At 40.7% G+C, this 14,928-nt stretch overlaps 1 protein-coding gene across 4 annotated transcripts; it reads right to left on the bottom strand.

Moving 5' to 3' along the window:
- Window positions 1-3,475: 3,475 nt before the first annotated feature.
- patz1 (POZ/BTB and AT hook containing zinc finger 1) lies at window positions 3,476-14,092 on the bottom strand. 4 transcript variants are annotated; one of them, XM_031287512.2, is made up of 6 exons: window positions 12,479-14,092; window positions 10,749-10,812; window positions 10,492-10,663; window positions 8,152-8,310; window positions 5,112-5,324; window positions 3,476-4,713 (listed from the first exon to the last, which is right to left on the bottom strand). In XM_031287512.2, exons 1-6 carry the CDS (start codon window positions 13,717-13,719, stop codon window positions 4,235-4,237), a joined length of 2,328 nt encoding a protein of 775 aa, XP_031143372.1. In that variant the 5' UTR covers window positions 13,720-14,092; the 3' UTR covers window positions 3,476-4,234. The 4 variants fall into 4 exon arrangements, with proteins under 4 accessions (XP_031143372.1, XP_035858346.1, XP_031143370.1 ...); XM_036002453.1 differs by lacking the exon at window positions 8,152-8,310; XM_031287510.2 differs by lacking the exon at window positions 5,112-5,324 and having other exon boundaries at window positions 12,479-14,091.
- Between the last annotated feature and the right edge of the window lie 836 nt (window positions 14,093-14,928).

Here is a 14,928-nt window from a genome sequence, read left to right as displayed (position 1 = left end):
GTAATAACTACAAGAGAAAAGTTAGGAGCTTTTTCCAATTGCAATTTATTTGATGCTCATCTCTGTACCAACAAGAGAGATGAGACTCAATAACAGAGTACAAAAACAAATATCTATAGAAAATTATGCTTATATTGAAATATGTCCAAAGACGTTATAACAAAACATGTAGCTCACATGTCTTAAGAGCAATCTTGTTGAGTACGATGATAAAATACGAAGTTAACATATTGTACATTTTGTGTATTTTTATACAAAAGTGTCAATGCAAGTCACTCTGTACAATTCTTAACCTTTAGAAAAGAGGACATTTTTTTTTAATCCACTGCTGTGCACAATCAGTATTTTTGAAGGCACTTTGCAACAGACCAAAAGCAGAAAGCAAAAACATTTAGGCCTAAATACTTAACGAAAACACCTTGCACACTTGAGTACCAACATGAGTGAAACAAAAATTATACTTCCCAGTGAAGAACACAAACAAAGGAACATAATTTCCTTACAGCATCTTCCACTTGTTTTCAAATAAGCAATAACAAAAACAACCCTTGTCACCTTTTAAGGAGTAAATACTAGTGCAGAGTGGATCAAAAAAGGAGAAAAAAAACTTGGTCAAAGATGCGAGTCGTGCAGCTGGCAGTGTGAGCGCTACCAGAGCATAGTGACATTACGGTGAACAGTTAAACTGTTACTGCCCCCGACCAGTGATCGACATTCAGTCCCCAGCTCGCATGCCAGAACATGCAGTTTACACTTTCAATCAAATGGCCATAACTTAACATCTCTCCACTATGATGGACGAGGAAAAAAAACTATATGTACAGGACCACCATTGACAATCACTGATCATATTGGTTGGCTCATATATATTTATATATATATATATATATTTATATATATATATATATATTTATAGAATGTGTATATGAATGGTATATACATGTGGTACAATCACAACATAACCATAAATAATATAGGAATGTACTGAATTTAACAGCCTAATTTACACACACAATAATCAAACAAAGCAGGAAACCGATCAAAACACAGAAACAGACGGCACGCTTACAGAGACCGCACCCGCACACACACGGTTTGATTTGCATCATGATACAGGTTTTACAACACAGGAAAAAAAACACCGACCTATGGAAAAAGATGTTAATCAACTGATAGGAGAGTTGTGTGAGAAGTCACTAAGATACAAGATAATTACATTTTATTTTTGAATCTTATTTTGGTGGAGCTCTCTTCTCACAAATGCCAGCAGAGTTTTGATGCCATTTTTCTAACAGCGATGGCTTATTTTGTGTTTCGGTACATACAAAACTAAGAGTAAGTATGTCATTATTGTGAAAAGGGTCTACGTTTGCATTTTTGATCGTTTTAACCAAAACCAAATTAATCTTAACTTGCAGGCAATTGATCTTCACACACAATTTCTGCTAATCAGTAACATTTTGTCTGATTATTTAAGAGGCACAACCAATTAAAGTAGAAATCTTTTCAATAACAAATGTTTTCATTAACAATTCACAAGTGAAACAAAGCAAAGCAGAAAAGTGAATGTGAGGCTCCCATTGCGTATTGATTCGAGGAACCTTTCAATTAAGTCTGTCCTCATCGAAGGAATGTCTTGGTTCAACATTTTGGATAAAACACATTTTCACTGCAAGACACTGGATAGCTTGCACCGTAACCTAGCGACCATTAGTGCAAACACAAGACATATCATCTACTAACGGCACAAGCAAATCTGACAGAAGATGGGTGAGCAATACAAGAATTGCAAGTGATGAAGAGGAAGAAACACTGAAGAAATAAAGTGAGCTTAATTACTTGATTCTATAAAAGTAGTATTACGTTTGGTCGGTCCAGAGGCTGATCAGTGCTCTAGCTGTTGTACAACACACACACAACCGCACATCTACAGTTAACATAATTTAGAGTGAAAAATCATCAAAACGAGCAAATCACAAGATTTTTGTTTGACATAAAAACTGTACACCAAACCGAGGGCATGAATAAGTTAATAAAATATAATCTACATTTCTCAAAATATATGCTGAAAATATACCTGACCTTGGTCCCTGTTCAATACACACAACTGATTTAATACCTCACAAACAAGGCTTGGAAACATTGTCATTGTACAGGGGGGGGAGAATGAGCTCATTCCTAACAAGCTCAAGGCATGTTTAATGGCTTTCCTCTTCTTACCTCTGCTTTTTTGTATAAATAATTCACAAATCATCAAATCAAAAATTGATTAAGAGCCTTTTTACATCCAAATGAGCTGCTAGTAGAGTCGTAGGTGCTTCATTTAGAGAACAAGTCCCTCCAGCTAGAAAATCTGCGTACTAGCTCTGCTCTCTGATTCCCAACCTCAGGTTAATGCTGAATGGCAACACTCCTCAAAGGCTTTGTTCAAATAATAATAAAAATAAAAACTGCTTCTACCAGTAGGCTCTACAAGCATTAAAGACCTGGATCTGAAAATAAAACTAAACGAAATAAAGCTGTGGTGCTATTAAAGCTTTTCCCAGTGAAAATGTGTAGGCTAATTTCTCATGGGAAGAGTGGTTGGTTTTCACTTGTGAATTTGCTACAACTTTTTATTGTTTAAATCTCATTAAGTTGGCGCAATATTTAACTCTGCTACGAGAACACTATGATGTTCTTTTCTTCAGTGAGGTAGCTTATTCTCTTCTGTTTTACCTAAAAACAAAAGTGCCAGATTTGATGGTGCCAGATGATCTTTATATGGATGCAATAATAGTTAAAAAAAAAAAAAAAAAAAAGCTGTATCAATACATGTTTTAAAAGTGCTTCTAAAGCCCGAGACACACCAAGCCGATAATCGGCCGTTGGACAGTCTGGCGAGGTCAGTGACTCGAGTCTGTTCAGTGTGTTCCGTGCCGTCGTCCGTCCGAGGGGCCGTCGTCCTTCATTTTGGCTGATTTGACGTATTTAATTGGAAGGCGGGCACTGCCGGCAGTCGGACTCAAATGACCAATCAGATTGGTAGTGCTAACTCGGAAACGGGGAGCGGGATGAGCGTGACTAGAGTCTCTCAAAATCTGAAGAAAATCTTTTAAACTGACCTTTGTCAATCTGAAATGAAGACAGATTCAGCAACTGCACGGCCTATTTCTCGCTTAAAATGTTTTCAGAAACACGTTTCGGTGAACTATTTTAGTACAATACGAGATCGTATTCTGAACAAGCTGCCACGACAGTCTGGCTTTGAATTTCTGGAGAAATCAGACCCACGTGATACGTTCGTCCAATCAGCTGCCGGTTTTCATTTTTGGGCGACAATATAAATTAGCGTCGCCTGCTGTTATGGAGATGTATTACGTCTCGTCGCTTTGGTGTGTTCCGAGGCACTTTTTTGACCAACTCGGGGAGACTGATCAGTCCAACTGCCTTTTCTGCCGAGGGTCGGCCGTCTGGTCGGTGTGTCTGGGCCTTTAACTGTTATCCTGTCAATAGTAATTAATTAAGGTCCTTGACAGCTATCAGTGCTACTCAGTGGCCAGCAAACTGATACTTTCTGTATGAAGCCGAAGAAAATTGCTTACAAAAGGCTAAATGTGTCAAGAAATATGCCGTGTGCTTGTTAGAAATGTTTCTCAGAACAAATATATTACAAGAAAACCTGCTATCAAAATTGAGCCAAATTAAATCCCTGTTCTTAAGAAAAACTAAATCTTTCTTAAAAGAAGCAGAAAACATCATAAATACAGAATTCAGCCCTCTTGTTACTCTGAAGTAAAGACAACTGTTACAGCCTTTAAGGGAACGAGGACTATGAAGCATTCAAATTATTGTAATGGCCAAGGTACATCAGAGCAGTTAAAGTGGGCGAACAAACAGTAAGTAATTACTTGTGCAGCGAAAAAAGCTCAATAACACGCAAGCCAAAAACAACTGAAAGAATACCAAACATAACTTCAACTGATCCACATCAGGTAAAGGAGATAAGACCTTCATGTCATTTCTTTGTAAAGAAAATTTAAACACGTGCATGCACTTTTCATACTCTGAAAAAGTAGAAAAAGTAGGAATTGTATGGCGTCAGTGACAAAAATATCAGATACACATTAAGTGACGTAACAAACAGAAAAAAGTAGCCTTGAGGCAAAGTTATTCCCAAATACAGAGCATCTTCTGTGGGCAACCCAGCTTTGTCATAAGAATGAGAGGCTTTGCTAGAACTTTAGCAAATATGTCACTTCCCTCCAAAGTCGATTCCACTTTGACCTGCCTCAGCATCAACCAGTGAAGAGGCAAAAGCAGACTGGACTATCTGAAAGCCAAAAGACTCGAGCAGGGACATGTTTTGTTGAGGGGAGAAGGGAGAGGTCAGGGAGGGGGTCAGCTCATTTAAGCCCGACCCTGAAACCCCCTGGGCCTTCTGGGCTTTGTGAACTCTGTGCTGGTGCTTGTTGAGGTAGGACTTGGTGCGGAAGGCCTGCCCGCAAATACCGCAGGTAAACTTCTTTTCAGGGTCCGTCTTGGCTTTAGATCCCTCTGGAGAGCCCAATGCCCCCGCAGAGGCTCCGTTACAAGCTAAAGAGGGCATTTCGAGCTCCGGCCTGTCAGGTTTGTGTGGAGATTTAAGCTCGTCGCCGTTGGACAATTCCCCAAACGAAGGATCCGATTCTTCTGATTCCAGATGAGGACATTTCCCAGTGTTTTCCTGCCCATCTGTGGTAAACACAGCATGGATAGGAAGGGAGAAAGTATGACAGAGAGAGAAAAAAGAGAAAATGGGAGGAAAGGGAGGCATGAATTAGCAATGGATCATATAACAGGTTTTGTCAACAACTTTAATCCCCTAGTTGGTTGGCACCTGCAAAAACTTAAAAATGTAACTTGAGAACTGTAGTGAGAAGGCACCAAGTACAAGTAAAACAAATTGTGACAATTAATCTTACAGTCAATCACTACATATAGTTACAAAAAAGTGGCATGACATTACACTATACAATCATATATCTCAGTCCATTTGCCCAGTGTCCACTGACAGTTCTGCTGTGCTCATCCAACCAGTGGGCAGTGCTAGCACCATGCCTCCACCCACCCTCCTGTTGGACTGTACTGACCTGCAGCAGGCCCATGGACAGGGAAGCCAGACACCCCGCCAGAGCGACAATCCCAGAAATATGGAGCCCCACCTGCCTTCCCCATGAGCAGCTCAGGCTGCAGGCCCAAGGCTGGAGGGCCAGGCTGGGGAAGAACTGGGTGTCCAAAGAGCCCATGAAAGCGACCCTCTGCCTCAGAGGAGGTGAGAAGCAGCTGGTGACTGGCGCACAGGTCTACACAACACCCGGCCAGGGAGAAAGGAAGGGGAGGGGGCAGACATAACAGGCCGGCGGAAACCATACAGACAGAATTACCTTCATTTCATGACTAGTACTTGAAATGCTGTCTTTGAATAAAGTAGTTTCTAGTTTGAAATAATCCATGTTGAGTGAATCCCATCACTAAAGAATGTCTAACTTTTTCCTCTTTTCCCTTACAGCAAATACCAAATCCATGAACTAAGTGACTTGTGATGTGAATAATTATTAAAATAACTGACCAAAACAGTTAATATTTGTGAAAAATACATAGGATGTGAATCCTCCATATGACTAACAATCTACTTTTATCAGATAAAATTACATAAGTTGTGTGTCATTTGAGTGTAGGACCCTGCTACTGTGCATGGCTCACTGACACACCTGAATGAACAGATAGTCATCCTTAATGTTATCACATCTGTGTCCTGTTGTAACATGTCCGTATATCCAGGTGAGAAAAGCCAACACTGTGTATAGCAAAGTATAATGTTCACAAATGGTATGGCACTAAATAAAGACCACAGTGAAAACTGCAGTAAATGTAGTGACAGTACACAATTCTGGCCATTTCAAAGCTAAATCATATTTTCAGCTAAAACATATATCTGATGAGATTTGTCACTCAGAATTAAATCATTAAAACCAAATGATGCCAAACCCTGTGTGTTGTGTTTACTCTAATTGTATAACTCAAATATTCACAGTCTCTTTCCTTTTCAGTAATTTGCTTTAATGGAACTTATGGTTCAGAGCCACAATGAGCAGCACTTTATTAACTGCTTAGATCATATAGATCTGCCACATGACAGTCAGTCAAACTGATGTCCACAGTGTTGAAGGAAAACACATTTATAGCCAACTGCTACAGCAAGAGGTCTGCTTATGAAGTTAATACTCATAGCAGGAGGTAATTGGGGCAAATCACCACAGAATCCGCTCACAACTTCAGCAATGCTATTCTTAAACTGAACAATCTTGAAAAGAACCAGAAAAAAGACAAACTTGCCTAACAGTATAACCTGAGCAAGCAAATAAAAACAATAATGCTGCCCAAAGGACACACGTGAAAAACATGACTAATCTTTCAACACCAAATGCAGGAACATTTTGACTTGGTGTATCTGTGGGTCGTCGAGTAGTGTGACATGTTGTTCTTGTCACAAACCTGCCGGTAAACACTATGGCAACCAATATTGATTTTACCATCCTGGACTCAAAAGAAATCCTGGATTCAAAAGAAACTGCTAACCAACTAACTATAAAAAAAAAAAAAAAAAAAAAAATATAATAATAATAATAATAATAATAATAATAATAATAATAATAATAATAATAAGCTTGTCAAGTCTCCACTTGCTTTGCACCTGCTAGGGCAGAAATTATAGGGTCAATATGAGGCTAATGAATTCCTATTGATAATACCACTAGTTAGAAAGAGGACTGTACAGGTTCTCAAAATAACTCGAGTGCAATAAAGAATAATGGCAAATATCTACAATATACTTGTTGATGCACCTGCAGCCACCAGTCTACCATGATGCAATTCAGAAGATGGCAAACAAAGAGTCCATCATTAATTTTAATGATTTATTACTTTAGGTGGCCAATGGTTTTTACCTTATATCAGTTCTGGAAGCAAAATCCGCTCTCATTATAATCAATAAGTTTGAAAGCCAATCTTAGTTTGGTCTTTAGCCAAACAGCATATTTTTCAAATGCTGTACGCTCATGTGTTTGTTTCAGATTATTCACACAATTGCAGGAAGTCAGTTACAAGTGCAATCAACAGACATAAATATCGTCTTCCATATTATCAACTGTGGTTTGTGCTCACAGTTCACTGTCTTTATGCTACTGGTTCTACAAAGGTTTCAATGAATCCAGGGCAAATGGAGCACACATAAGGACACTCATGCAACACTGTGCATTACTGAACAACTGCTGATCGACCAGCCAAGCTGAAACAGACACCATATGATGCCATGGCCATGCTGGACAGACACACACATTTAAAAAAAAAAAAAAAAAAAAAAAAAAGAAAAGTTACTCAGCACTCCAAATTCTTACATGGTTATGTGTAAGAACGGTCAACTGTTAAGTCCAGACAACATCTACGTGTTTAATTACGGTATGCGATAATAGGAAAAAATGTGTCCACATTATATTCCCAATTTCCAGCCTAATGAAGAGCTAAGTATTTACTAACAATGTAGTGTTTTAGTAACAGGAGGTGCCCGTAGTACTACTAGGCCTCCCTACTTGTCTGACTAACTGAAAATGTCATCATATCCACTGTAGTTTCACTTCAGGATGGGAGTAAATGAGTTGTCTGCCTATTGACTTGCATTTGTTCTATAGTAACAGATGCACTGCTCATAGATACAATACTAACCTTTGAGTCAGTGAAACTTCTGAGAACACACTAGTATATCCAGCTCTTTATGTTGCAGTCTGTTGAGTGAACTGACTACCTGTCTAATCATATACTACTTAATCTTCTGTTTAAGAAGTGAAGCACCTCATACAGGCGTTGACTACTTCAAGGTGGTTTTCCTTCCACCTAATTACTACAGGGAGGTTCTGTATACACTGCCCCCTCCAAATAAAAGACAGTTAGCTAGCAGAAAAACAACCAGCACATGAAATTGAACAAAATGTCTGAGAGCAAAGCTTGGCAGGTTGATGTATGCTTGTGTTTTAAACATACACAAAAGATGCAACAGCATGTTTCTCCAAACAGCAGCAGAGCAAATAAAAGCCAGAAACATGAAAGTTTGGGAGGGGGCGGCCGGCTGCTTGCCTTCCACTGAGCACTGGCGTCCCATGTGGTAAGGGGTGCCGTTGTGCATCTGCAGCTCCCCCCTTGGCTCAGGGAAGGTGTGCATTGTGGCAGAGGGGGGCAGTGGAGAGCCATGGTGTGTCTTTATATGCACCTTAAGGTAGGACGCAGTGGAGAAACCTGGGACCAGAAGAACAAAGAAAAAGGCAGTTGTTTGGCACACTCAAGGCCTCGACTATGATGAGGGGCGCCCTGGCTATTTGATGTCATTGATCCGACACTAATGATTCATTCAGGGGGAGTTAAATGAATATCTTTATCTCAAATTTTATCTCTCAACAGTAAGGAGCACCACTATATCATAGGCAAGAGGCAAACATCTAAATTCCCAAGCAAACAAAATGTGATGCACATTATAAAGAGATGTTCTTTAAGAACGAATCACATTACTTTATTCTATTCTGGTGTAGTGGCCACAGTCAATGGCATTGGACTCTAGTGTGCATGATCTACAGGCACAAAAAAACAGATGCCCAGGGAAGCCTGCAAAACGTTTTCAGCATGTAGCACCAAGACTATGTACATGGCCAACTTTCAGACATATTTGTCACATTCAGTATGTGCATTTCACAGAAAGACACAGGCAATAATTTGCATGGCATTTGAGTGGCACCATCAAATCAGGGAGCACAAGACACTCAAATGGGACAAAACACACCCTGAACAAAGTTTTGGGAAATGTCAGGGGTGTTTATGCTTCCTCCTGTGTCTGGGCAGAAAGTAAATACGCAGTGGAGGTGCCAACACTGAGGACCCCGGCAAAAAGAAAAGAATCAGTGCACTTTAAGGTGTGATTTTTTTTTTTATCGCAATTTTGACCAATCACCGTAACTTTTCCGCAAATTTGACCAATAACCGGAGTTTCCCGTGACTTCAACCAATCACAGCAGTCCCACGTGCCAGACTTTGCGTCAGTAGGTGACTCTGAGGCGTACTCTGAGAGCCACTGACCAAGCGGGAGTGAGAAAGGGTTGACGTACGTTGCCAAATTCATTTCCATGTTTCTGATATGAAGATGAGACGTGTGTGACTCGAACATCTCACATTTACCAACAAAACGTACAGTGAAAGACAGTGCAAAACATTTCAGACCGTCCTGCCAACCTGTATACATTTTAACATCAATGTACGCTGTAACGTTTTTTTCACTCTAAAGTCGCTGAAAGCTGCTGAAGTTTCAATCCTGTCGGTTCTCTGCAGCGGGCGGGGCTGCTGCTCAGTTCCTTCCGCTACTGACGTGCATGCGCGCACACACAAACACACATGGTGGATACAGGAAAAACCGGAGATGAGACGTACACTGACCTAAATTGAGGACAGCTATGCTCGTTATTGTAAGTGCAATGATAAGTTAAAGTCCAATAAGTACTTTATCAAACCGTATGAATGTGTGTCCCAACCCAGGCCAGGTTAGGAAATTAACTAATAATGTTAAGATCAACAAGCCACTGACAGATATGTTCAAATTTGATTAATTCAATAAATTATTATTTTTTGTCTTAAATCCACCAGCCATTTTCATATTATACCAACATTTGCAGCATCCTGCGCCTTTTTGGTAAGGTTACTAGGAAAACTCAGCCCAGAGTAATTGTATTCTCCCCGAGAATTTTTTTTTGCAATTTTCACTGTCTCTCACAACTTCATTGCAACAAAAATACAAAAGACTTTGCAACTTTTAACGCAATTTTTTACAAAAGCTCCCGCAAAATCTGGCATTTTGGGCTGCAACAATCTCAAAAAAAGGCCGCAAAATCCTGGAGGGACTGGCAAAAGCACTGTTCTCAGCCATGCTTTGGCTGCACTCTATGCAATAAATGCAATGCATAATGTTGGCCATTTTATCATATCTGAGCCACATAAATTGGACAAGCCATTCTTTGCGAAAGGAATACATGTTGGCCTTTTTGTGGTAGGCTCTGGCTCTGAGTGAGATGAGGCCATCTCTGCCGAGATGTTGGGTTAGGATTAGCATCTTACAGGTGGTACAACCGTTACCTCCTCCGATAATATCAGGTCTAAGGCTGGGTCTTTTAGGGCCGGGGAACGGGCACCGCAGCACTTCTTGTCAAAAAAACATCTTCATTTTGAATTACACGTTATGTTTTAAGATTGGGATGTCACTCAAGGAGGAGTACAGGGTGCAGTTTCACACATGCGGGTGGGGGAAAAAAATAACGCTACACACATACACACAGAGACAAACCTGCTAAAAGTCAGGCACACTGGTACAATCAATGACAAATGTTTAGTCACAATCTGGAGCCCTGGGATGCATGCTGAGGTATTTTGAATAACTACCTTTGTTGCAAATGCCACAGTAGTTATGTGTCCCTTCACTGTGTTTCTTGAGGTGGTCCGTCATGTAGGCAGCTCGCAGAAACTTGCCACAAACTTTGCAAGGAATTTTGTCCTCATGGCATGCAAGGTGTGACCGGAGGCGATCTCTTGTAGCAAAAGATGCGTTACAAATCTGAAATACAGAAATCAACACGTTAACCCACAAGCTGTGCGTTTTCATAATATATTAACTCTGATATATAGATCCTGAATGTTACCTGGCACTTGTGGGGTCTCTCTGTTGTGTGAACCTGTTTAATATGTCCATTCAGGTGGTCTGGTCTGGAAAGAAAGAAGGAAAATAATATTTGATGTCCATCTATGACTAATTTCTAATATATTTCCACACAGCTAAAGATGCTGTCTCTTACCATAAGCATTCCTCATTTAAACTAAGAAAATATCGCTGCTGTTGTTAAAAACTATGTTGTGCAGGACTCATTTTATTTATCTTTCTTAATTACTAACTGAAGAGCAGCAACCAAAACATAAGAATGTACTACTCTGGTGGGTGTTGACCGTCCTGTGCAAACCTTCTAAATACATCCATGGTGCATACTTACCTCTATTACGACCAAGTGCTTAGTTATTCATGTGTGACTGAGCATTAAATTACACCCACGTTGTCTTAATGTTTAAACGTTCCATTACATTTGTGTGTTGACTCTTTAAAAGAAGTTTTTTTTTTTTTTAAATCAGAGGCCGACTTATACTGAATTAGTTGTGTTACAGTCAAATCTGGTAAACAATAAAATGTAATGAAAATAGTACAATAAAACAAAACAGTTTACTTAGTGGTAAGTATACCATGGCATTAAAGTAAGTATAGATGAATGTAATATTTTAAATATCTGGGGCAGGCGTTCTTCTTTAGAGTGCAGAGGATTTATATATGTAGGATTTACTGGAAAGTACATAGTGTTGAGGCACATACAGTAGGAAACAAGGGGGAGAGAGAGGGCAGTATGACATGTAACACAGGTCCTAGGCCAGAATCAAACTGTGATGTTGTGGCATGTGTTGCAACCAAACAGCTACCAAGGCACTCCTGAACATATTAAATGTAACAAAAAAGGCCAATGACTTAATTCATGCCAGAAAGCATTTAAATGTTGAAATAAAGAATTTAAAAAAAACACTCTATAGTAAATATTTTTCTTGAATGTAGCAAAACTGAGGGGATTCGACCTGTACAAATATTTGATGGCTCTGTGACAAACTCCCACCTCATGACATTAGGATTTTTTCTTTTTTAATTTTTTTTAGCAATTAGCATGCAATTACCTAGACTTACTACATGTATTATTTGCATGTATTTTAACATCCAAAACAGTAGGTGGTGACAGTGAGTTTGCAGCAGAGCCTAAGAGCACTGAGCCTGGTAAACTGGTTTAAGTGCTTGAAGCCAAATGACTCAGATGACAAATCACTCTGTGACGGCTCAGAAGTTTTCTTACAATAAAAACCGAAGGGTTTGTGTATGACAACATTTAAGAGTGTACACACTTCAGGGTTTGAACTATGTCTTCCGTTAATAGGTGCCAACTCAAAAGAATGACTACTTATAAAGCTTAACTAAAGTCCTTGTTTTTGGACCTCAGACCTTGATCCAGGCTGCCGGTGATAAAGTAGCTGACTACAATATGTGTCTGTGTCTGTGCATCTTAAAAGCTGACAAACAGCTTTCTGAACAGCAGGACTGACATTAACTGCTTCCTTCAGTTTTTGCTTTGATGCAAAGCTGTGCTTTTACAGTTTTGTGATCGTGAGTACTCACTTAGCTAATACCTACAGTTACTGTGTCTTCAGGTACTATATGCACCTCATAGTAAGAAACTGTGTACTGGGTGATTTGAGAATCCCAGGCATTGAGGCACAGTCGCAGCACTGTTTTTCTACAACTCCACAATACATGATATACGGTCAGTGTGAATAAAGTTCAGCTCACCTTGAAAAACCTTTACCACAGCTTTGGCACACATACGGTTTACCGACTGACCCGTCATGGGACCGCACATGGTACGACATCCTGTCCTTGCGTTTGAAACGGAGCCCGCACACATGGCAAGCGTACGGCTTCTCCCCTGAATGGGAGAGCTTGTGTCGATTCAGGTGGTAAACGTCGCGGAAAACTTTACCGCAAATGTCACAGCCGACATGCCGCCTGGTCCTCTCCCGTTTGCGGCCGTTATCCAGTGTCAGCCCTCCGTGTAACTGCAAGCCGTTTTCCAATAAACCCGGCTGAGACATTAAAGAAATGCCGCCCGCTGTTGACAGGCTGTCACCGACGTTGTTTACACCGCCAGTGTGGGCTCCGTGTTGCGCTTCATGGTTCTTCAACCGGGAAGCCTCTGTAAATGCTTTACCGCAAGTCCCGCACGGAAACAGCCCATTGTCTTTCTGGGTGCTGTGATTAAAGAGTACAGCATCCACGACCCCGCCAGCTTTCTTTGGTCTCCCCTTGTTCCTTTTCGATCCCGGGGAGCCTGCGTCGTGTTGAAACGTGTTTCCCGGTATTTCCGTTGATGGGGAAACGGACAGTCCTTCGACAGGCTCCAACATTGGCATCGACGACTCGCCGCCCTCCTCCAATAACACGACGGCAGTGGCTTCACTCCCATCCACATGCATGTGTGCATTGTTAGCAAAGCTTTGACCGTTCACCAGCATTGTCATTCCGTTTACCAGATCCTGCTGCGCCACCGGGAAACCCAGCTCCGTGGCCCCTGTGGCCTGGAAAAGGCTGGCTTCTCCTCCCCGTGAGGTCGGGACGAGGATTTGTACGTTTGACTGTTTGATTACCTCCTGACATATCTCAATAACTGACCGCATCAGCAGAAACTTGGCAGCTGTCATCAACTCCGGAAAGCATTCCAATCGCACCACAATCCTAGACGTGTAGGCGAAGTCCAAAACGTCTTTAAAAACTTTTGGGCTGATAGTGTGCATCTCCAGCTCCTTGGCGTCGCCCTCCGTCTGGCGGCTGAAGACCGACTCGAAATACTCGCTGCAGGCGGCTAACACAGCTTTGTGTGCAGGGAAGCTCTCCTCGCCGACGCGTAGGATCACATCGCAGAACCTTCCTCCATCTTTCCTCTGAATGTTGAGGTTGTGTAGCATCTCCGCACTGTGCTTGCTCACCTGATAGGTGTACGAAGAAGTCCAAGACGGCTCCGCTACCTTCTCCATGCCGAATTCATCCAATAACAATTGTTGTTAGCGACAACGGTCGGAGAAATTACGGTTTTTGTTAAACGAATTCGATCAGTTGATACCAGCTAGCTACAAAATCCAAAACCAACCGCCCCTCCCCGTCGTTTTAGCATCTAACGTTAACGTTAGCAGTAGCAGGGAAAAATGGCAGCCCCCCAGCTTCCTGTGAACTTTGACCCTGGTTTCTTGAGGGGTGGGGGTCGCTCTTGTTTTGTGAAAAATGTTTCTGTAGGGTTTGATATTAAATGTTTATTTTTACGATTCTCTCGTTGTAGTGGCTGTCAAGAGGAGTATAGCCCCAGCACCGCAGGGGTCTATCACGTCTTTATGCCAAAATGTTAACACGCAGGTCTCTTCCTGCCTGGTCTGTTTGTAAAACCCCTCCCCCAACCAACCACAAATACGAAAAAAAAAAACCTTTTCCTCTGCGTGAGTGCAGGTTGTAAGCATTATACTGTAAGTTGTGGCTTGACAAGACAATAAGAAAGGTACCCGTGAAATAAAACAAATCAGTAGCCGCTATTGCCAGTATTATTGAAAAATTTTAACTTCTATCTGTATAAATAATTAGTTGATTATCAGTTTCTATGGTATTTGTGTATGACATTTATAAACAGGGTCTAGAGTGACCAATTTCATTTTATAATCAGTTTTTAATACCTTAAGACATTAAGCTACCAATTATTTTGTCTACTGCCATATACACGAGGCCGAATATTATACATTTTAATATTAAACCTATTCCACCACCACGAGCTGGAAATAACTGAATCAACACCTGACATCGTCAAATACTCATTCAAGCTTCACTGAGAAGCTTCTTAGCAACCCATTGCATTGGACTAGGTTTTTGAGACAGATACAACTTAAATTAAATAACGCTTAAAAACTCCTAACGACATGCATTTTTTTTTCCTTTTTTCTATGTAATAGAATACAGAAATGTGATTAATAAAGAATTTTGACCATGATGTGCATTTTATAGTTGTAAATATTGGACATGATTTCTTTAAGTCCTTAAAGATATGACATTGCTTGTTGGCCCACATACTCCCAATGCTGTGATCATTTTATTTCTACGGCTGTGATATATGCAACAAGCCAAAATCGGCCTGGCAAATCGGTCTAGCACTACATTGGACCGTTTACTACCGAATAAACAAGTACCTCAGTTAAATGTCTCAA

The sequence above is a fragment of the Sander lucioperca genome, chromosome 6 (genome assembly GCF_008315115.2).
Source record: "Sander lucioperca isolate FBNREF2018 chromosome 6, SLUC_FBN_1.2, whole genome shotgun sequence".
NCBI classification, from domain to species: domain Eukaryota; kingdom Metazoa; phylum Chordata; class Actinopteri; order Perciformes; family Percidae; genus Sander; species Sander lucioperca.
The sequence above is the reverse complement of the archived record's forward strand: the minus strand, read 5'-3'. Positions and strand labels throughout refer to the sequence as shown.